Source organism: Mycetomoellerius zeteki, unplaced genomic scaffold (genome assembly GCF_001594055.1).
Source record: "Mycetomoellerius zeteki isolate Tzet28-1 unplaced genomic scaffold, Tzet1.0 scaffold135, whole genome shotgun sequence".
Classification (NCBI taxonomy): Eukaryota; Metazoa; Arthropoda; class Insecta; order Hymenoptera; family Formicidae; genus Mycetomoellerius; species Mycetomoellerius zeteki.
In genome coordinates this window covers 4,838,293-4,863,654 of record NW_017256287.1, presented here as the reverse complement: position 1 = coordinate 4,863,654, position 25,362 = coordinate 4,838,293, and the positions used below count along the sequence as shown (strand labels likewise).

Here is a 25,362-nt window from a genome sequence, read left to right as displayed (position 1 = left end):
ATAATCAAATCAAAGATACATATTGATGTAAGTAAAAATTTTTTATTTTAATATATGATTTATTTATGATATAATTAATATTTATACTCTCTCTATACAATATTTATCTACATAAAACAACCTAAAAACCTGGATTAAATTATTAATTATATTAATTGATTTATGATCTGATATGTTTATATGTGTGCCCGTATAGATCGATGAAATCGTATAGTAATCAGCAATCACATAGATATGTTTCGTTGATATTGAAACTATTGAAAGTCATTTTCGCTAATTGCCTTTTTTCAATGTTAATAATTGTTGTATATAGTACATATACATTTAATCAGTTTTGTGAGTTATTGTAATTTATGACTTCAAGCACGTAAATTTTTTATTCGGTGTTAGTATCTAATATTAAATTATTTAATGGTCACTATTACAATAAGCAACTGTCAACGAAAAAAAAATATATTTTGACAACTCAGCAGTTGTTAACTCGCTTTATCGACAATGCGCCAATGCGGGATCTATTAAGGTGCATTGATTTTTTTATCGTGAATAAGAAAGTGAATAAATAGGTTTTATCTCTTAAAAAACTTGGTAATGTTGAGATTGTACGTGTATAAAAACACCAGTGTTCAATTGTTTGTTTCTTTGCAAGGATTAATAGAAGTCGTGCCTGTGCCCTCAACGATCCATGTTGCAGATCGCGTAAGATTTTGTGCAAATAAAATTTAAATTCTTTTTTACATTTTTTGATACTAATTTCAATAAATATATAAAGATTTTACTTTTAAAATAAATTTTTCGTGTTTTGTATCATTCTTTTCACTAATGTAATTACAAAAAGCAAGAGCCGGTTACGGTCACGGTCAGAGATTGTATCCAATTTTCGGCTTCGGTCCTTTGACGATAACAGTTTTGATCTTTTTTTTTATTTTTTTCGATCTTTTTCGGTTCAGGATCGGAAAAGTCCGAAATCCAAGCGGTTTCAGCTCTTTTATCGATAATGGTGATCATAACCCTCGTAACCATTTAGATTTCAATTTTTTTTTATTATGGTTACGGGTATATGATTATCTATTGTAGAAAAAGGTAATACAATAAGCATAAATTGCATATAAAAATTCACGTTTATTGAAAGGAACATTCTTTAAAAGAAATCTGGAACGGGAGAAATGTGTAAGCACTGTAATCATTTCGTTTCTTTTTTTGCTGCACTTTCGTCTTCATACATCAACGTCAACAATTCGCAGCGTTTCAACTGGTTACAGCTCTTGTTGATAATTTTTATAAAATAACATATTAATCTTATGCAAATTATCATAATCAAGCAAGGAAATAAGAAAGTAACACTCCGTGGACATCCTGTAATATTGCTCTTTAAGACTCCTGAGTAGTCTGTGTAACACAATTGTTGACTCGACGATCGTACCGAAAAAAAATCCAAACCGAAAATTGGATTGAAATCGAACCGAAAAACATGTATCGATCCATTAGGCTACACAATATTTGGGTCCGGTTATTCCGATAAAAATAACGGTTACGATCCGGTTATCTATTTCGGTTTCGGTCCGAGTCCCTGGCAAAAAGTCAATATTTATGGAAATGTATGGAAATTAGATATATATAATTCATGAAATACTCAACATTGAAAAAGAGACTCTTCTAAAAAGACTTGTTTTTTACGGAAACGAAAAAGATATTTATTTTATCATTGATCAAATGATAGGAAAACCTTGTGCTGTGCCTTATATGCAAATTAGTAGCGAGGAGCATCGTATACAGTACATTTATTATATAAGCTGTATCGTATAATATTTTTATTTTGGAATCTTTGTACTCATTTTGGATAAAATAAAAGGAATTTAATAATTAATCAGCTATAAAAATGGTTCACTATTATTTTTTCGCGAAAAAAAACTTGATTTTTTACTCATAAAAAATCTTCATATTTCCAGATGTTTTAACTTTTTAAAGCCATTAAAAAGTTATTATACTTAAATACTACTAAAAGTTATTATACTTAAATACTACTAAAAGTTGTTATACTGTATTTAAATTTATAAAAAATAAATAAAATCCAACTTCTGTTATGGTAAAAATTTGTGTAAAGGTTTCATAAGTATATAAGAATTGTTTCAAATTTTTATGTAATTCAGAACAAAAAAAATCTGTTATGGATCTCAACAATCCAAGTTGCAAACTATAATTGAAAAGTACATTTGCCGATGGAGGATTAAAAATTAATAACTTTATTTGTTGTGAATTAATTTGGTATTGTTTGAGTGCTACAGAAATATACGTTATATAGCAAATTCGATTGGATGCACTTTAGTGCGCACTGGTGCATGTTAAAGCCATCATACACATACAGTGAGAGCAAAAAGTTTATTAGCAATTTTATACAATGAATATATTCTATTCTAACATAAACAAACTAGCTTCGCATGTATTCCTGATTTTAAAAGCCAAATTTCTCGACTGTACGAATACTTTTTGAGCATCCAAACAATACAATTTTTAATTTTCGCTTATTTTTTAGATGATATATTTTCTATAATTAATACACATCTCTTTGGTATATATAATTTTAAGAAACATACAGTCTATTTTATTCTTTATGAATAAATTGTTAATTACCCAACAAGAAATGATCGTCAATTAAACGTCGAATCGACATCAAATTGGTGTTGAAATCATCGTATCTATATCGATTTGATATCAATTCGATGACTCATTTCTCGCTGGGTAATATTTACTTTTTAAAAATAAAGTTATTTAAAAAAATATTTTCTATGTACGAATACTTTTTGCAGTCACACTATATATTCTTCTTCCTCGTAAAATAAACTTGAAACCTTTTTTTTAAGGTTTAGAGAGCCTCTTGAGATGAAGTCCAGCTGTCTTTCCATTGTTTGGATTCCAAGCAGATCATCCTTCCAAACTTTGGAAGGATGATCTGCTTGGATCGCCTGTTTATTTCCATCTCTTGCGCTCTTCTCGTTATCCTTTCTTCGGTCAGTACATGCTCGTTCCAGTTTTTCCTTCTTTGTTTGATTCATCTGACAATGTGTGTTGCATACCTCCTTGATTAGCGTGTGTTTTGTATTCTGTCTCTTAAAGTATATCTAATTGCAATGGTCCTATTATAGGTATTAGAATGACATTACCCATTCTATACTCATCATTAATTGTCAGTATACATATATTGATACATTAAATAAATATATGTTTAATATAAATAATTTAATATAAAAACGAATTAAACCATGAAATCCTTAATACATTTTATTGTGCTGTCAAGTAAAATCCATATTTTATAATTCGAAACATTTGCATTTTACTTTTAAACAGGTTAAATCAACGCGGGGAAGAAATGTTTTATATATTTTTATATAAAATTATATAAAAATATATATAACTTATTTTACAGGCAAAATACTGCGCTCTCTGCCGCTCTCCTTTGTCGGCGAAGATAAGATACTGCTGATCGCTCGCTCACGACATTTTCGTGATATATATGCAAGTTTATATATATTTATACAATATTCTGAATATTTTTTCATCGACATTTATATATTCTGTGACTGTTTTTTCACTGAACCGGAATATTCGGCATATTGGGAATACGAATCGAACTTTCTATGAACGTATATTTAGCATTAGCTGAGACTACTGATTTCGTATAAACAGATCGGCCGAGTTATTTCAAATATTTCTGTTCTACTACCTATTAACCTTTCCCTATCATGTAGATAAGCTAACTACTTGCTTTTTACACCATTATTATTATCGCCAATAGTGGTCTAAATACGTATAGTATGAAAAGTTAAGGCAACTAACTATCCCATTCGTAAGATAACTATTAGCTTATTGGCAAGCTATATAGTAAGTCGCATCGTGTAAATAACAAGGATCAGTATTGTAAAAGCCGAGTCTTGCTATAACCATTCAGATCAATGGTCAGTTATTGGTTTATACTTGCAAGTGAGTAGCTCACACTGTATAAATTAGACAGCTAGACTTATGCGTCAATTCTAAGCAGAATTGTAAAACTCGTAAACTGTTTGTGTTCTCGTAAAACTTGTAAGAACTTATGATTAATATTCTAATTTTATGCGTATATATCGTAAGACGTACGATTATTCGTAAATATCTACAAATTTTTGCAAATTTTATGGCTAGTAAGAAGCTGTCTGCAAAAATATTGTATAAAGGTATAAGCACTTAAAAATTTTTACAAATCTTACAGGAATATGTTACGAGTCTTACGATTCTACTTAGAATTTAGGCATTAATTCACAAATAATAATTAAGAATACAAATGCTAATTATAAGGAAATTCGATCTCATTTTAATATATGATAGCATGTTACACTAATTTATGTTTGTGCATATTAATATTTATAAGAAGATGAAAAAACATCGACTGATAAAAAAATCATCACTTATAAATGAGAGAGAAATAAAAATAAAACAGTACATACATGACTTATACAGGGTAGCCCATGTAAAGTATTACAAGCTATTATCTCTAAAAGTGTGTGTCAAATGACTAATATGTTCAGACAAAAGTTTTATGACTTTGAGGAGAGCATAAGATGGTACCATTTGTTTGACCTTGGGTAGCGTTGTCAAAGTGAGAGCAAGGCTACTTTGAATTTTTTAAATGGAACCCCTCATTTTTTATTACATTTTCTTGTAGCTTATCTCGAGAGCTTTTCAAAACGCTATAATAAAATATTTTTTCATTAAGTATTTTTCGAGTTATAAGGTTCGAAAGTTACAATACAGTCGGCATTAGCACTACGTAAGTTGTCCGACCGACGATTAAAACCTCTTGAATGTTGTTCAGGATCATGTTCTGGATAACATTTGTCAAGATCAAGGCCATTGGAGATTATTCCTCTTATTTTCATTTTTGCACTAAAAATTCATTTACGTAAAAATGAAAATAAGAGGTACAACCTCTCCAATAGCCTTGATCTTGACAAATGTTATCCAGAACATGATCCTATGGTTGTGAATAGAGATGATTGTGAATTGAAATGTGTATAACAGATATCAGATACGATATATATAATTATTCTAAAATTTTATGTTTTGTTACCCGATAGTCATTTAAAAAATTTGTTCCTTGATTTTTCCTACATATATACGCAAATCACAAAAAATACAATTCTGAACTCTGTATAAACTCTATCCAATATTAATATCTAATTTTATTTTTTATAATTTTGAAAATATTACAATTTTTTCTCAAAAATTATATATTTTTAACAGTTCGATAAATATTAAATAAAAATTGATAAATAATAAAGATTGATAAATACTAAAGATAAGTGAATTAAAAATAAATTTGAAGTACGACACAGCAACACGTATTCACGGTTAATGTGCATTTCTTGTCTGATTTAATATTCCTAAATTAAATTTCAAATGCTGAATAATTTTAATTAAATATTCAAATTTTGTTTTATAACTCATGATCTTTTATGCAGTTATGTAAAAAGCGAAAATAGTATTATAATCAGTTGAACAAGAAAAAGATGTGTCGATTCAGCTGCAAAAATTAATACGAGATTGAGCAACATATGCACTTTATAAAAATACATGAAGATTTCGAAAATGATTGAAATCATATTGTCTATTATAAACAATATAAACCTATTAATGTAATTTAATTTAATCTTTATAACACTCAGACAGCACACAATATTATAAAATATTTACATAACACTTTTGTGTAAATATTAATAAAACTTATTTTAAATATTTTGTAAATATTTTTGTGATTTTATATAGATCGCGTAGATCATGAATAGTTATTATAAATATTATGAAATAAATATTTATAAATATTTATTGCAATTGTTGTAATAAATGCTATAAAAATACTCAATAAGACATTATAATCCAAACAAATACTTATTAGAATTATTTACCTATATTTATCATAAATATTACATAAAATATTTAGTCTACATATATTTTAATAATATTTCGGATAAAGCTTTATATAAAATATGTATAAAATATTTATATGACATTTCAAAAAATGATTAGTGATAAATATTTATTATAAATTTTATTCTATGCTGTCTAGGCAACAACTCTTATAATACTCAAACGAATGAGCCAATCTGATTTATTTGATTTTATGTTGACGTATAAAGTTAAAGACGTATTTCGCATTAATAGTACACTAGACATTGGCTTATGTATAGCGTGATCGACATAGGTGGACTGAGTTCTTGGTCAGTATTGCAAGAGCTGTCGCACGCTACAGATCCGGCTCGTAATTCAGAACATAACTCGAGCACGCGGGAATTGTCTGTTTAGTTTAGATAATTGAGAAGTAAGGAAAACTATATAGGTGAGTGCGAACGAAGTTGCATATCTGGAGACATTGAACGAAATTATCAATTATTTAATGTGAGATATAAACTATCTGATAAATCAATCGATTAAAATTTAAAAAATAATTGAAACTAGAAAAGGAGAAGTAAAAAATATAGGAAGACTTTTTATTCTATATTGTTCTTCACACGTGACATAAAAACTTTTAGACTTTTATTTATATTGAGCAAAAGGAAGAAATGTGATAAAAAATATACGAATATATATATTATATATATACATATATATTGTATATATATATATATATCCCAGGTAGAATTGGTTCACATACGTTTTTTATACGTTTTCTAAACGTATCTAATGTTCTACAAACATAATGGGGATATATATATATATAATATATATGTGTGTGTGTGTATGTGTGTCGGTTTAATTATAAAAGATCTTTCCATCGCTGTTCGATACCTCTATAGTTTCTCTAATTTTACTAAGTTTAGTTTTTACAAAGGTAAAGCCCATTTTACAATTGCGTAAGCGTAGTTGTACATAAGGTGTAGTTATAAGAATTGACTAATAACAGTCAATATTCTTCTCGTATTCTATGATTGGTGTATTTTTACAACCCAACTACTTATAACTACGTTTATGCAATTATAAAATAGCCTTAAGATTACTAGCTTTACGCATCAATTTCTAAAATGTGAAGGAAATGATAATCAGGATCGAAAAATCGAGATGTATGTGGGACGAGAGAAAGTCCAGATCGAATCCAGCAGAGTTATTCTGTAACTCTTAACGCAAGTTTCATTATCGTTATAACGTCGTTGTGCAGTTTTTTATCATGATAAAAAAGCTGCTGGACCTGCGGACAATTACAAATCTATCTACACAGAATCACGCGTCGTTGCAGTAAAAAAATAATTGAATTAATTTTTATTTTTATTTTAATAAAAGACATATATCGCTAACACTTTACAATTGAAAATCTTATTAAGAAACCAGAGTATTTTTTGTATTCTCAATGTTCTATATAAAATTATCCTTCTTCGAAGAAGGAATTTGTCATAAATTTTGTAAAGCTTAAAAACAATCAATTATCAGTTTTTTAATTTATATAAAGAATTATTTTAATAAGGTTTAGATTAATTTCTTTTATTTATTTATTATATTATATTATATTTATTATATTTATCGATATATTTATATTTTACATTATTATATTAAATTATTACATTATTATATTATTATATTACATTTCATTTTTTAAAGACAAAAAAGTTATAAGCATGAAAAAATTAATAAAATTTTGGATAAAGTATATATTTTTTTCTACCGTTTGAAAAATGTTTTCATATTTTTACTATATTATTTTGCATTTTTCCTCATAAAATAGCATAAATAGTAAAAAAATTATTAATATTCTTACTAAAATATTATTCTTCTCATAAATATGAATTCGTAATATAATTCGCAAGAATTTTTAATTTTCAGTCCTTAAAATAATTTTATACATTTTAATGTCATTGCAATTAATAATGCGTTAATTAGATAAAGCATTTTTACCAATCGGCTGTGTTTAATTAATTTTATGGAACGTAGCTAAAAAAAAGCACAATAAATTAATAATACGCATTCATAAAATATATGCGGTAATATAAAATAATGAAATAGCTAATATAATATAATTTATAAAATATATTTAATAATTTACGTAAACACATACATATAGTACGTAATTAAAATTGCATCTGATTGACGGATAAAGTTTTTTCTATTGCACAATTATACATTGTATTTTTCAACATCTAGTAGTGGTGTAGAAATGAGCGATGTTTTTGTATTTTTTATTTTCTAATTATCGATAAGCAATCGTTTGAAATGATTTGAGACATTTTACGGTAATTGCAGAAATTTTCTGCTGAGTAGTCGATCAGCATATCCGGTAAACTTGTACGACAAACAAAATTGACTCAAGAATATTTATGCAATTGATATTGGATGCAATTGATAATCAGTTTTAAATTCTAATAATTATTTTTTAATTAACGTATGGCATTAATTACTATCTTTCAGTAATAAATTGGTCAGTATTAGATTTTTGTAAAGAAATTATAACTTTATTTTGTTCAATGTATAATCCATTTTGTAATTCCAATGTATATCAGATATGACATTGCATCTTATTTAACTCCTAGTGATAAAATGTAAAAAGCAATGGTTTTCATCATAAAATAATTTATGGATTATCTAGTAGTATTGATAATTACTATAGTCGCTACGAAACAATAAATATTTATTCTCAATTACAACTAATATTTCTTAATACTTTAATATTACTCTATGATATTTACCCGCGAAAAAAAAAATTAATATATTCTAAATAAGGAGCTTAATAAAAGTATAGTCTTATAAATTCTTTATAAGGATTTAATAAAAATCCATATAAAGATTTTATATAATCTTATAAATGAATGCCAACATATATATTATCTTTTGCATCTTTTAATTAGTTTATATTAACAACTTATTAAGTTTAATGAAACTTTATTATACCATGGTAAATCTTATTTGAGTCCAATTTATACAATTTAATTAAATCTTAATAAGTTTTTAATAAGTTGTATTAATAAGTTTTAATATGGTCTTAATTTATATATATTTGTATATATAGAGCATAAAGTCGTCTAAAAGACGACTAAAAGATGACTAAATTAATATGCTGTGTCCTGTGTGCAAGAGCCATTGTCTTTCACCATAATCCATTTTGAAGATTCTTTTTCAAAAAATATTTTATTAGTGCTCATTAGAACACGCATAAAATTTCTTGCACCTAAAAACCTGCTGCGCGCACCTTTTATTCTACCTTGTATGGTTTTCAAACACGAGAAATTGAACTCCACCGCGTCCGTCTGATGGCGATTTCGCGTACTACTGCTCGCGGGTAAGTGATGAAAAGTATAAATAAAGTAATGGAAAGATACGTTCTTTATGTTGTTTTTTTGGTAATGCGAAAGATATCTTTTAGTCGACTTCTCACTTTTCCGAAACAGCAATCATAGAAAGATGTCTTTTTTAAGTGACCTATTCGACAAAACTAAAAAACGTACAAAACGTATGAAGAACTTATAAGCTCCTTATTAAGATCAAATATGGGTAGATTTTAAGAATTCCATATAAACATTTAAGATAAAATCTTATATGGATATTTATGTGGTCCAAATTAAATATTTATAAAGTTTTAAAATCGAACCGTTATTAAGATCTTATTTAGTATTTTATTAAATTTTAATAAAATTCATATTAAATTATATTAAGCCTATATTAAAAATTATATTAAATTCATATAAAAATTTTTTTCGCGGATAGTCGTCTGCTAACAACAGACATTTAAAAAATGGAACTTCCTAAAGAGCATTTTCGACATGCGTTGCTTTTGTTTTTTAATCAGAAGAAAACAGCGGCTAAAGATTATAAAACTCTAATAGAAACTTATGATGATGTTACTCCATTAATTAAGACGTGTGAATATTGGTTTTATCGATTCAAAAGTGATGATTCAATATTAACGATAAAAGCTGGAAAATGCAGATTTGCAAGCATTATTGAACGAAAATCCAGCACAATCTAGTTAGAACTTACCAGAGGATTAAATGTTGATTGTACAATAGTTATTAAACGTTTACGCGATATGTTGTTTAAATAAATCAGTTTTTGAGAAAAAAACCCTCAAAACGAAATCAAATTCCTAATAGTATGCATAAATGGCTAATTTGAATGAAAAAAAAAAATAAAATGATTATCGTGAATTTAATTGGACTACAGTTTTCATTATAAGTTTTACATAAATATTTAATATTTACACAGATAGGGACAAGGAATTAATAACATGCCTTTTCATGCCTTCTTTTCACTTCTTTTGTTGCGTTACAAATAATTATTTAATCTGTTTAAAACAAAATCAAATTAAAATGGATTTCACTATCTGTCTGTACCAGTATAGCTTAATTCTATTCGATGTAAATATTTAAATTTATACTTTACAATTAAAGAAATTTTATTGAAAAAAATAAAATATTTTAATATTAAAAAACGTTATCTTATAGTTAAAGAATCAGAATATAACTTTTGGGAAAATTTAGTTGAAATAAAATTTAAAGCTTTCAAAGATAACAATTATAAGATTTTACTTTAAAATATGTAGAAAATTAAAGTGATCTAAAAACTTTAAAGTATTTCAAGATTGACTTTAAAGTAGTCCGTTGCATCGCCACCAAATGTACGCAGCAATGCTATATTTTCTCTTTTATAAAATATATACATAGAATAAAAGGTATAGCACAATGAGATTTTCATTCGTATTTTAATGAGATAATTATTTTAAAACAAGCATTCTTATAAATAAAGGGGACTTGTCTTGAAGTTTAGACAGTTTCATAATTTTACAATTATACAAGATTATCAATTAAAAAATCTTAAAATTGTGTGTGTGTGTTGACATTTAAATTTAACAATTTTTTAATTTCTTCAGTTTCTTTTAGATTTTTCTTAAGTAAGTTTTAATAAGATTGCTTTAAATAAAAGTTTAAAGTACAAATTTATCATTCATATTTTTTTATTTTCTCTAAAGTTTTCTCTATAGTAGATTTTAAATATTTTTAAAGTTTTCTAAGGTAAACGGGCGAAAAGAAGATATAACAAAATGTCAAAAATTTTCTGACATAATGTTTTCATAATTCTCATAGCCTTTTGATATGCTCCTATATACTTGTATTCTTCTCTCGCAGAAATGTCATATTCCATCGCATTAATGTTTCACATCATGCTATAACTGTCGTAATCCCATTGTAAGATGTAGCAATTAACTTAAAGCTTTTAAGTAACATTGATCGGTTACGATCGATATAACTAAACGACAGTATAAATTACCATTATCATTTCGGACTTGTACATTGCAATTGACATATTTCTTAATACTGTTAGTATATATTACGTTTTACTCGAATTTTAAATGTAATATTAAACTGCTCAAGGATGTTTCGATAAAAAATCTTTTAGTACGATAAAAAAAACTTTTCCTAAAATATGCTGTGAAATTGAAAAATGCTCTAAAGGAAGGAATATATATCCCAAAATTATGCTGTAAAAATCCCTTTTTAAGCGTCTAAAATATGCTCTCTGTGAAATTAAAAAAATGCTCTAAAGAAAGGAATATATGCATTTAAAAATTACTTTTTATCGCACAAATTTTCAAATTATTAATTAAGTTTTTTACTTATAATAACAAAGTAAAATGAATTTGATAAAATTTGTTTACATTTAAAAAAATTTTAATTAGTCTTACAGGGCATTAAAATTAAACAAAAACCCCTTAAGGGTAAGGGGTAGATTTAATATATTAAGTGAAATAGTTTTAAAAAGTAAAATGGGTTAGGGAGTTTTTGGGGTCGCTGAAACTAAATCTTATGTCAAAAGTATAAAATTCAAAATGGCTGACCCAATATGGCTTTATTTCACCTATATATATTAAATTCATCTATATATATTAAATCTTTCTTTTAAGGGGTAGTTTTAACCCTTCAGAACGAACCTTTGCCGAAAAAAAATACGTGTCAAATATTTTTCATAGTTCTACAAATATGCAAAGTTTCATTAAAATCGGTGAGTGACACTTCGGTAGATTTACTTGTTAAATTACTTTTGATTAACCTATTATACACTTTAAATATAGTTTAAATTATCTCAAAAATGCTTTATTAAATTCTTAATTACTTTTAAAAACTTTAACTTTATTTAAAGTAAATTTTCCTAAGAGAAGAATGCGTTAGAATTTCGCAAGTTATAGTGTACTGCTTCTTATATAAGTAGGTATATTTATCATCTAACGCGAGGCTGTAAAACTCAATATTAAGACTCAATATTAAGCTACATGTGTAGCTTAGGCGTACACAAAGCGATCACACGCATTTCCTCTAATTTTGCATAAATTATGATATATCTGAATCATTATTTATATAATGTTTTGAATATTTTAGTATCTAGATTTATTCTTTAGATATAACATATTGCCATACACACATCTGGTATATTCGTATATTTCACATGGCAGCAATACAGTACACATAATAATTTTATTATAAAAAGTCTAGAATTATATGTTTGTGATGTGATAAACTTTAATAAACTAACATCAATTTTATGGTGTTGTATCATATTTATTGATAACTTTCTTCAACTCTTTGGATCATAATAATCTAAGAATAAATCATTTTCATAAATAAATGAAAAGAGTTTTATTCGAAAAGAGCTGGATCTTAATATAATTCTGTCTAATAAATAATCTAATAAATGAAATTAATATTATTTCTATATGAATTTATGTACACTGAAGCTAGAATAATAATATCGTAATTAAATTAATAATGAATTTAATAATATTAATTTAAAAATTATTATATATTAATAATATTAAATTAAAAATTATTATTAAAAAATTCCCTTTTTTCTTCACTGTTTACACGTTCATATCATATTTTGTAGAAAGATAGAATAAAGAAATATTTAAAATAAAAACACAGCGCGATAACACATAAAGTTCAGCATAAAATTAGGTTCGAGAAAATATAGAAGTTTTGCTTGAAGCTTGAAGACGTATATTTATCTGTTGATATGCTGCTCGCAGATTCAGCCTTCATTATCTCTACAGTTTTATATTTTAAATTTTATTCTTAATGCTACATAAATTCTTTTTCTAATCTATTTTCAATTATATTGAATTTATCGTATCGTATTTCAATTATGTATTTAATAATACATTATAAAATTTTTCTCTTCTCTAATTCCACATATAAGATTGTTTATATAAGCAGTAAAAAAAAAAATTCATAATGTTATTATATTAAACAGTTTTCTTTATAAAAAATTTTTCCTTGACATACATTTCAAAAATTTCACATGCGTACAAATATTCGTATATCTGTTCATAAGAAAATATATGATGAAGAATACCTAGAACAGTGAATTAAAATCTTTTCGGTAAAATTTATTGCAAAGCTAAAACAGTAAATTAAAATTTTTTCGGTAAAAATTATTGCATAGCTCGATATATTATACAATTATACAATTGTTGACAATTTTAAATAAATATTTTTTAATTTTTCCTTATGTCTTTTGTTACCTTACAATTTTTTAAAACTTCATAACTCGTTTTAAATATATAGATACACTCATGATTTTTTATATAAGATTATAGTAAAAATATATTTAAATCTTACAAATATGTCTTACTTAAATAATATTTAAATCAGTTTGAGATACTGCGTTTAATTCGTTGATGTTATTACTTACTTATTGTCGTATTTGAACTATTTATTATCGTAATTTGCAGTTATTACAGTTCTAAAATATATATCAAGTTACAAAGTATATGTCAAGTAATAATTGAATGTAGCGCTCTTGTATTATGAATGTCTTATATAATGATATGACATTCGTTTTTCAAAAAATGACTGTCATGTAATGAATAAGAAACTTACGTTTGAATAGAATAGGATTAAATATTATAACAAATAAATAATGCTATACATATAATGGTAATACCTGATTTAGTATAATGCATATGTTGTTAAATATTGCTAAAATTTTCTAAAATTTTGCAATTGTAAAAAATTTCTAAAATTATGCAATTAAAAGAATTATTTAATATTATGACACAATTAGCGTAGTACCAATGTCACACTAATGCTAATATAAGTGTATGTATTATATAATGTACACATAAATTAACTGTAACTAGTGCACACAAAAACAATTCAACTAGAAACAAAATAAACAATAGTCGATAAAATCATTAATTATAAATAATAGAAGAAATGTATATTCGTAAAATGTATATTAGTAATTTATTTGTGTTTATAGAAAAAAGTTTTATAAACTTTTTTATTAAAAACACTATTCTTCTATTTAATTCATTCTTATACATATTTTCTTATACTCTCATACATTCTCCATTTTTCTTTTCTTTTTTTTGGAAGTTTTGTGCAGTTTTTATAAGCGATAACAATTTTATTGTCTGTAATCGCATAATTACTTCTTTACTCTGTATGCAGATTTATAAACTTCTCTTTCTAACACAAAGCATGACAATCTAACAATTCTTCATGGGAAGATATATGTAGATCAAAGGTTTATTTTTCTATTTATTCAAATTATAGAATAAATCAGAAACGGAAAATGCCGCAAATGAAAAATACAATTTATACAGTTAACATTGTAAATATAAACATAATTGCGCTATCTTCATGCAATTTAAAAGCGTCTTTTTATAACTGTTTTTTGCTGATATATAATTTGAAAATTTTTTTTCAAGCGCTGAATGATTTTTAGTGCTTATGAAAAACATTAATTTCTTTAGGGGCGCAATTTTTGTCATTCGGTGTAATTGCACGTAACATTGTAACGTCCTTGTGACGATCCTTACAGTCAGTCTAAGATTAAGATAATTTGCGAGTTGCGTAACACATCTACAAATGCTAATATGGGTGTACTTTGAACGTTTATGACAAAAATAAAGCAATCACGTATCGTACGATCGTTACATGTCAACAATCTCATACTTTTATGAACCCCCTCTACATCATTATATCAAATGGAAAGAAAAACATCCTAAACATTTGAAGATTAATAAAGGGATAAATTAAAATTTTAAAATCCTTCAAAACTGACGTCAAAATCTGTAACACAGTTATTGACGCTAACTTGTTTAACTTTTAATTTATTATTTTGATTTTTAATGTATTAGATATTTAATGTATGTTGACTAAAGGCATTAATTATAATTTTAAGGATCTAAAATGATATAATTTGATATAAAAATGACTGATTACTGAATGTGAGTTTATTCAAATAAGCCAGAAAGGCTATCTTTGATCAAAGCTTAAGTTTATTTTAATAACAATAATATTTCAAATTTTCAGATATAATATCTAGATGTAAAAAATATAATTGAGTGGATCCATCTTCAGCTCCGATTAAAAAAGTAATTTATAATTTATGTTTCATATTTTCTATTTTAACCCTTAATATACACAATTGGGTCATTTGTTTTCTTCAAAGAAATAGGAGTATCAAGTAATTGTTATAACATTTTTATATACAATTTTTTAAAATACACACTTTATAAATATTGTCTAAAGATATTAACGTATATGTAAGAATCACTTAATAATTTTTGTAGGTATATTTCTTAAAGTAATAAAAATTAATCTGGGAAACGAAAAACCGATAGGAGTAAAGGATCGGAAAAATCATCGTGTGTACTACGGATTAAAAATATATATATAAAACTGTGCAAGAGAAACATGCGTAATTAGGACAAACTTTCAGCTTTATTTATTTATTAAATGATCGTTCTATTGTGCTTGTATATTAAAAATCAACGCTTTAAACAGCGATTTTGATTATTTCTGCTATTTTGTACTTTGGAATCGATTGATAACGCAAGTATAATTGAGCATGAATGCACATTGAAAAGTGTAAGTTTATTCTTTCATTACCAATTCTAATTGTATATTCATCGTTAGAGTAGTAGGTATTCTTCATAGTTTCGGTGTTTACTTTAATTGTCTTGTAATCGCAACATAATCATATTAATCTGATTATGTTACAATTGATTCTTTACATAAATTAGGATACCGAAATATTACAAACATAAATATTTGACACAAATAAATATTTGACACAATTTCATTGCTTTACAACTTGCGAAACATATCGAGATTCTTTAAAAGTACTTATATGCTTTTATTTTCCATTTAGACATTATCGCTGTTGCTTTCTTATACAGGATGTCCCAGAATGACAAATATTTCGTGTGCTGGTAGAGCGGACTAAACTGAGTTGAAAAGTTCTCTACCACTTTATAATTTTCACAATAGTTAACAAGATATTAATTACTGAAAATCACCGAATATTGGTTTTTAATAACTTTTTACTCAAGCATTATCAACTTTATAGAAAAATAGCAAATGTCAAATTTAAAAAAAAATTCTTAGAACTCTATGAAAAGAAAATAAACAATTTTTGTCTTTTGCTGTTTTATATAATTTTTTGTATTTTTTCTTTCTCACAGTATATTCATTACAAATCACTGGTTATTTTTGTTTATAACTAACAATTATATAATATAAAATATATAAAATTACTAAATTATATACTCGATTATATCTTTTCGCATTATATCTGAAGGTTAACTTCAAAAAAGTCAAATTAAAAGTTAATAATTACTGATAAAATGTAACTGAATTAAGTTACAAAATTAAGAGTCTAAAATGTAATTAAGTTAAGTTAAAATTAATTAATATAATATATTATAGGACCGTACATGTGATAACACAAACTATAGAAACGCTTTAAACGGTCTAGCTGAATCTTAAATGTTTGTATGATTCTGTGTGAATTTATATACTCGTATATAGTCCTTTGAAAGGCTAACTTTATTAAACTACCGCAATAATATCACGAGTTAAATTTACTAGCAATTTAACAATTTGATGCTTTTGCGCATCTTGTGTGCATCGAGGTGTCAAATTCTGATTTTAATGAAACTTTGTAAACTTGTAGCTTACATAAAGAAATGAATTTAGAAAATATCAGTTGCGGTGGAAAAACGGTTTGGTAATTTATAATGGAAAAAGCTGAAAACCGCTGTAAGGGGTAATTTCACCCCTTCAAACCGTTTTTCCGCCGCAACTGATATTTTCTAAATTCATCTCTTTATGTAAGCTACAAGTTCACAAAGTTTCATTAAAATCAGAATTTAACACCTCGCGAGGTTCCCTTGTGAGTGACATATTAAAATCTGTAAATAATTAATTCTTATTGCAAAAAATATTACCTCGGCCGGGAGTTGAACCTGGATCTCTTGCTTTCCGGGCAAGCGTCCTAAGCCTTTAGACCACGCCTTAAAAAATCACTAATTAAAATTAATTAACTTTTTAACTTTATAACTTAACTTTTAACAACAATAATAAAATATTAATAAGCGGGCAATGAGGGCATTAACACAGCGCGGTATTTGGAGCGCAATACATATAATATATTCTCAATACTTTTACATTACGTGTTTATACAAGATTCTTGGACGTTTCGGTTTACTTTAAACCATCATCAGCAATACCATATAATTTTCCATATAATATTTAAATCCGCAAATGTTGGAAATAGTTTCTGTGTTCGACAGAGGATGAGCATACCCCTACTTCCTAGTTGAGAAATGCCGTGAAATCTCTTCGTTGTTTAATCAAGTGATTAACTGAAGAGTACAATAATACAACAGCGATATTAGTTATATTGATTTTATGTAGTTTCTCACTTTTTTCTACCCTTCGCCTTCGCAGATCACAATTCAAAGCGCAATACGTCATATTACAATAAGTACACTAAAAAAATGCATGTAATTTTACATGGAAATTACATGTTCATGACTGGAAAATTACTTAATTCACAACTTATTATTAGACGTTCATATTAATTAGGTATATAATTTTGTTCTCTTTTTATTTACTATTTCCATTTGCTTTTTTTCTTTAATCATTGTATACCAATGTATTATTGTGCATATATGCATCAAAGCATTAAATTATTAGTATACTTATATATATAAGTTTGAATTATAGCCGATTTGACAAAAAATTGAGATTAATAAAGCTACATGAATAACAAAAACTCATTCCATTATGAATTTAATAGTAAACGCTTTTTTTCTGACTATTTTGTTATCTATTATTTCAGATGCAATGTCCGTATCTGAGATCATACAGTCGTATGGAATCACAAATGGCTTTACACGAGATGATAAGGTATGATATTTATAAAAAAAAAACATAGTTAAGTCGTCACGCCATTCATTCGCTTAAACAAACGCGTTTCGTCAGAAATAGTAACTGCAATAAATTTATCAGATCTTTTTGCAATTATATCCTCGTTACGGTTCGGTAAAAATTCAGATTAGGGAAGTTATGTCAAGGTCAAGGTCATTGGGGGGAGCTCTCCTAATCTGAATTTTTACCCGTGGTTCAATTAATTGTAAGATTTCATCTATCGCGGTTTTTATACATCCATTAATTTAATTAGGCTGATACTATGTATGTAGTAAATGATAACTTCGTTAAACAAGTAAATGTCAACAATCATCATTTTTCCTATGATTGAATATCATTTCTCTTTTTGTCATTCATATAATATGTTAGCTTCGTATATCATATAGCACAGAAGTGTTTATTTTGCGTACTGCCTGCAGTACATATTATATAACTGTATATATAATTAGACTTGGCAATTACATTATTATTACGCACGCATATTTAGCAATGTCTTACAATTTTAATTAAAATAATTATACAAAAAATCATAATATATTCTAATATTATTTGAGATTTTCATTTGAGATTTTCATTTGAGTTTGTGCAGTAAAAGAATCCGTAGTTTAATTCATTATATCACAGTGACGTTATAAATCACAGAGATGACACAGATGTTTCGAATTGCAAAATTCCAACAATATTATAATAATTTAAAATTATAATATATTAATTATTTAATACAAATTTTTGGTTATATGTTGAATTATTCATTAGATAATTTCAGTTCCTTAGAATCTTGTATGCGTTAATAATAATCATCCACATATGGACAAGCAAGAAAAATGGTTATGTCAGTAATTAAAAAAACCTAATATGGATATTAAATTTTTTAATAATTCTTGCAAAAATTATATTTCTTGCTTGGTAACGTGGATGACCATCATTCATACAACATATGATGTGAGCAGCCCTATGCTTTAAAAAACTCACTTAAAATTTATTTTATAGTATTATAATATTTAAAGTACAAACCGAGTGAAAAACTTATTGCAGGAGATGAATCAATCGATAAGATATGCATCAGCTAGTGAAACTGGTCTCGATGGTAATTCCGTTATAATATTTTTATAATAAAGTTTCTTTTTAATAGATAGTAATTAAATCGGATCTCCTTTTACAATTGTCAGTTACAATGTTAAAGCATTACTGGTACTTATCCTACTTTACTTTGTTAGAAAATTATTTATATATTCTACCCACAGCAAAGTACGCATTTCCTTTTATTCTATTAAACAATTTATTTTTATAAATTATTTTTTTAAACTATGTAAAAATTGCTATTTTATTTAAATAATAAAATATTTATATTTACATATTTTTAGGACCTGATCAAGTGCTATCTGCGGACGTAGATACTACATGTAACGTCGACGGCAGAGTACGAATAAAGTTAGATAGCAACGGACCTAATTCATGCATGCCCGTATCAATCCCTGGAGTTTTAACTAGAACAGCAAAGCTTTATCCTGACCATATAGCGTTGGTGTCTAAACCCGATGCCAACGGCAAAAGAACCACATATACTTTCCAGTACGTATAAAAAGAAGATGTAATAAGACTTTTATTTTTCTTCATTATTATAATAAGTAATATATGTATAATAAAACATGTAAGACTAATTTCTCTATTTATGATTTTGTAAAAATATTATTCTGTACAAACACTTTGTTCTCTTTTCTTTTCGATCTGGTTGACAAGTATATAATTTTAATGAGTTTAGCAACTAAATTTATTACGTTCGATGATACAATCAACTTTATACAATTTTGTTAATTTATATTATAGAGAATACGAGTCTACTGTAAGAACCGTCGCAAAAGCGTTTCTGAAGCTGGGTTTGGAGAGATATCACAGCGTCTGCATAATAGGGTTCAACAGTCCAGAATGGTTCATTACCGAACTCGCGACTATATATGCTGGGTAAAAAAGCATAATTTATCGTTTTATGTCTAAATGAGCATCACGTATAATTTTACGCGTATTCTTTATTCGTACTCTTTTAATAATTCACAATTTATTTATATAGCGATGTAATAATAAAAAAAGATATAATGTTTTTCAACAACGTATATTTTTATTTTTCCGATTTTTAGATAAATAGATCATCATTCTTTTTTAGTGGATTGGCTACAGGGATTTATACTACAAATTCTCCAGAGGCATGCCAATATTGTGCTGAACACAGCCGGGCAAATATAATAGTCGTTGAAGATGAGAAACAATTGCGAAAAGTCTTGCAAATAAAACACAATTTGCCTCACTTGAAAGCAATTGTTCAATATGATGGCAAACCTATCGAAAAGGATGTTTTGAGTGTAAATTGATTAGTATGCTTGCGTAATATCTTTTTAATATATATATAAATATAACTTATTATTATTTATTTTTTGTCAGTGGGATGATTTATTGAACATAGGTAAAACAGAATCGGAGGATAAATTATTATATGTGTTAAAGACAATAGGAGTAAACGAATGTTGCATTTTAGTGTATACGGTACGTTAAATTTGTCACAATTAATCAAATTGAAACTGCTCTATTATATATTTAATGTATTATTTCCTTATTTACAATTTTCCAGTCAGGAACAGTTGGAAATCCAAAAGCTGTAATGTTAAATCATGATAATATGTTACATGGCGTACGGGCAATAATACCAACGTTACAAGTGAAAGAAAAATCAGAAGTTATAATTAGCTACTTACCATTATCTCATGTTGCAGCACAGGTAAGATATTCCAAATAGGATAATATATTTTATTTAGATATCCTCAGACCCATTTTCACAATATGTGATTATCTAAAAACTAAAAATTACACCATGAGATTCATCAATAAAATTCATTCAAGAATTCCTTGGTAATATTTAATCTTTATTAACCATATATTGTGAAAATGGGGGCTTATAAGTAGAAATATTTCTAGTATGTTACTATAGGATTGAAAAAATTACTTTCTAAACATAGCTAGTTACAGTTACTTAGAAAGTGAATATTTCATATATATATAAAATTTTTATACACAAAAACATATATATGTTTTTGTATAAAAATTTTTTTATAAAATGTCAGAGATAAAAATATATCAGGAGACACAGTAATGTCTCGACGCTAAGCCAAGAGCGCAACGACACTACCGTAGTTTCTTTACGCGAGACCGCGAGTTTTAATTACAAGAAGTAATCACAAATTATTTACTGAACACTTCATTTCGATCAGTCAATATGTTGAGAAATATAAATTTAAAATAAAAATGGTAACTATAGAAATAACTGTTAAAATAAGTTACAGTTAGTTACAAAAAAACATAACTTGTTAATGTTAAATTACAATTATAGATTTAAAAAGCTCTAAAATATAAATGTGTGCAGCCAATTTTAAAAAAGAGAAGTGTTATTTTTTACCATATTGTGATTAACTACAACTACTATAAATCTCGATTGAATTCGTCAATTCGCGACAATGAATGCCACTTAAAAAAAAAATTTAATATACATTTTGAATAACAATAAAGCTAATGATAGTTATTTCTCTAATGTATAACAAGTAACGATAAGAAGTTATTTTTTTTTAAAGTAACTTTCCCAAACCTGAAATTACATCTAAATATCTATTACAATAGAAAAAAATTGATTTATAATCATGTTTTTATTAATTTTAGTTAATTGACATCATAGCAAACATTACGTTAGCGACCACAGTATACTTTGCAGATCCAGGTGCGTTAAAGGGTACATTAATAAATACATTACTTGTGGCACGACCGACTATTTTCCTAGGGGTGCCTAGAGTATGGGAAAAGATATACGAAAAGATGCAGGAGAAAGCGCGTAATAACGGTGTAATAAAAACGTGGATTGCTAAATGGGCAAAAGCACAAGGTCTTCATTATTACGTAAATAAAATGAATGGCATAGATTACAAACATTGGGGGTACGTCTTTGCAAAGTGGCTGGTTTTCGACAAAGTCAAGGCAGCATTGGGTTTAAACAAGTGTCATATCTTCGTTACCGCAGCAGCACCCTTGAATATCGATATTAAAAAATATTTCTTGAGTTTAGACATATCTGTATTAGAGGTATATGGAATGTCTGAAAGTAGTGGACCTCACACACTAACCGACTTTAAAGAATACAGGTAAATTATATTTGCTTTTATTTTTTATATTAAATTTACAAAGATATTTACTTTTAAAATATATTGTATACAATAAACATTATTTTTATTTATTTACAGTTTGTATGGTGTAGGAAGGCCTATATCCGGAGTATATACAAAATTAGATAATATAGATGAACATGATGAGGGAGAGGTTTGTATGAGTGGACGACACATATTTATGGGTTATTTAAATGAACCCGAAAAAACCGAAGAAGCTAAAGATAAAAACGGCTGGTTACATAGTGGTGATCTTGGCAAATTCGATTCAAAAGGGAATTTGTCTATTACTGGTAAACATATGTTTTACGCCTATTAACAATTGTCATTATATAATATTTTGATAAAAATTTTTCTATGAATTTTTATACATACTGGATCATTTTTGGAAATACTAAGAAAAGTCTCTTTTTAGAATTTTTTGTACGTATGAATTCTGAAATATTTTAAGATTTCTGAGATTTCTTTTTATATCTTTGATGAGATTTTATAAGATTTTATCAGAAATTACAAAATGGGAATCTTAGAAATCTGAAAATATTTTCAAATTCTCACATGTAGAATAACTCTGGAATAAAGCCTTTCTCGACACTTCTGATAAGTGTTCCAGTTTGTATAAAAAATTTAAAAAATATTTAAACAAAGTTATAAAATTATTCAAAAATTCTGAAAATTTTCATCAGAGTAATACTTGTTAAAAATAATCACATTCATGTTATATCAGTAAGCACGATATATAATATTTTACATATTCGCAGGGAGGATAAAAGAACTTATAATCACAAGCGGAGGGGAAAATGTGGCACCGTATAATATAGAACAATCGATATTGTCTGAATTACCATATTTAAGTAATGCTATGGTAATTGGAGATAAAAGGAAATATTTAACAGTCCTTGTCACGCTTAAGGTACAATGCAAGAAAATAAAAGAATATAAATTTAAAACTATAAATGTCCAAATAATACGTTTTTTTTTTTTCAGAGTAATATGAATGAAGAAACTGGTGCGCCGTTAGATACCCTGACGCCAGATGTATTAAAATGGGCACAATCTATTGGTAGTAGTGCCAAAACGGTTACAGAAGTCATAAGCTCTCGCGATGCAGCAGTAAGTCTTAAAAGAGACTCATAATATTATTTGACATTGTGTAATAAAAAAATATTTATTTCTTAAGTCCGAATTGAGCAAATGAGCACAGACAAATACGAATAAACAACTTTCGTAGTAATAATTTATTGGCGATGCATTGGTTATTATAAATATTGATAATGTATTAAGACATATTGAGACAATATTGGATTAAAAATAGGTCAACATTGTGCTATTAGAGTTATTTTAATACAAACAACATTGCCAGTACGACAGCGTTCGTATTTATTCGTTTGATCTGGATGTTTAAATATTACAAAATGTTTTTTGCTCTTTTAGATATATGAAGAAATCCATGAAGCAATTAAGAGAACAAATATGCAAGCCATAAGTAATGCTCAAAAAGTACAGAAATTCGAAATTCTTCCGCATGATTTTTCGATTCCAACTGGCGAATTGGGACCCACGTTAAAGCTTAAAAAGAATGTAGTTCAGAAGATGTATGCTGATTTGATAGATAAAATATATGAATGAAGTACACACTCTACCCAATAAACTCCGACTAACAATAATATTACATCGATGTTATAATTTCACACTTAACAAAATGAATAATAATATAACACAATTAGTACATAGCAATTATATCGTTAAGTTTGAAATTATAACATTGATTTTATGTTACTGTTAATTGATGTTTATTTGATACCGTCATAATAAGGTACGTGCATTACTAAAGAATCTTGTATCGTTTTTATACAAGTACCTTAACATGCAAAACATCGAATATTTTAGCGAGATGTTTGATGAGCATTTTAATGCATGTTTAAATCAGGTGATTAAAGGAAATAAGAAGAATGTTAATAAGTTTTGTCTGTTTTTTGGCTAACATGTGTAATTGAAGTTCCAAGATGTATAAATTATGTATCGTGTTAAAGAATTGGATACTTAAGCGGAAAATGAGTAGTATATCATAGGAACATATCAGAAGAAATCATGATCAAGACAATAATGTTATTATATTTATTAATAAAAGATTATTAAGTAAGACATCAAGACATTCTAAGAATTAACAACATCATTAAACAAGATAACATAGATATTCATTAATCATAGGTATTCATTTTTATACAGGTGTTCAGCGTAACGGTCCGCACGATTTTTCAAACACTTCCGACAGTTAAAAAAAAATTTAAATATGAGTATTCATCTGTTTTATATAGATTACAATATGCGATAAAAAAATTTTAAAAAATTTTTTCATAAGGAAATCAAAGCCATCTTAAATTTTTTAAAGCCATCTTTAAATTCTTTTATCGCATATTGTAACCTGTATAAAACAAATGAATATTCACCTTTTAACTTTTTTTTTAATTGTCGAAAGTATCTGAGAAATTGTGCGGACCGTTACGCTGAACACCCTGTATAAGTATATACACGTTATATTGACATTGAAATTTATATCGAAAGTCGTTTTCATAAGCGCCTTTTTTTATCAATTCTGAATAAAAATAATTGTTGTGTAGTATATTACATTTGATCAACTTCGTAAGCCACTGTTATTACGATTTGAAACACGTAAATTTTCTATTCAATGTTAGTAGTTACCCGGGAAAAAATGTTTCATATATAATTACTTAAAATTATATAAAATTAGATATAATTATATAAAAAATTGATATTTTATATACAATTACATATATAATTATGTATAAAATATGTCCATATATATATAACATTTTTTTCCGAGTATGTCAATATGTTATGTTAATGTTATTGCTGTTAATGGAGAAATCGTCTATTGATTTGATTCAGCACTTATTAAGAATTAATAGTTTTATATTTGT

The 25,362-nt window shown here is 26.6% G+C and overlaps 1 protein-coding gene across 3 annotated transcripts; it reads left to right on the top strand.

Annotated features, from left to right (window-relative positions):
- Positions 1 to 637: 637 nt before the first annotated feature.
- LOC108731673 (long-chain-fatty-acid--CoA ligase ACSBG2) lies at positions 638 to 24,097 on the top strand. Of its 3 annotated transcripts, none has more exons than XM_018462109.1 (13): positions 638 to 696; positions 18,136 to 18,203; positions 19,260 to 19,311; positions 19,589 to 19,796; positions 20,052 to 20,186; positions 20,386 to 20,581; positions 20,661 to 20,762; positions 20,848 to 20,994; positions 21,927 to 22,402; positions 22,502 to 22,716; positions 23,182 to 23,333; positions 23,408 to 23,533; positions 23,855 to 24,097. In XM_018462109.1, exons 2-13 carry the CDS (start codon positions 18,141 to 18,143, stop codon positions 24,047 to 24,049), a joined length of 2,067 nt encoding a protein of 688 aa, XP_018317611.1. In that variant the 5' UTR covers positions 638 to 696; positions 18,136 to 18,140; the 3' UTR covers positions 24,050 to 24,097. The 3 variants fall into 3 exon arrangements, with proteins under 3 accessions (XP_018317611.1, XP_018317612.1, XP_018317613.1); XM_018462110.1 differs by lacking the exon at positions 638 to 696 and adding an exon at positions 6,261 to 6,364; XM_018462111.1 differs by lacking the exons at positions 638 to 696; positions 18,136 to 18,203; positions 19,260 to 19,311; positions 19,589 to 19,796 and having other exon boundaries at positions 20,064 to 20,186; positions 20,360 to 20,581.
- Positions 24,098 to 25,362: the final 1,265 nt, after the last annotated feature.

Excerpts from the sequence above, each read along its gene's own strand:
- LOC108731673 (XM_018462109.1), top strand. The coding sequence starts at position 18,141 with ATGTCCGTATCTGAGATCATACAGTCGTATGGAATCACAAATGGCTTT. Across the intron at positions 20,187-20,385 it reads CTCGCGACTATATATGCTGG|TGGATTGGCTACAGGGATTT; the intron begins GTAAAAAAGCAT and ends ATTCTTTTTTAG. Across the intron at positions 22,717-23,181 it reads AGGGAATTTGTCTATTACTG|GGAGGATAAAAGAACTTATA; the intron begins GTAAACATATGT and ends ACATATTCGCAG.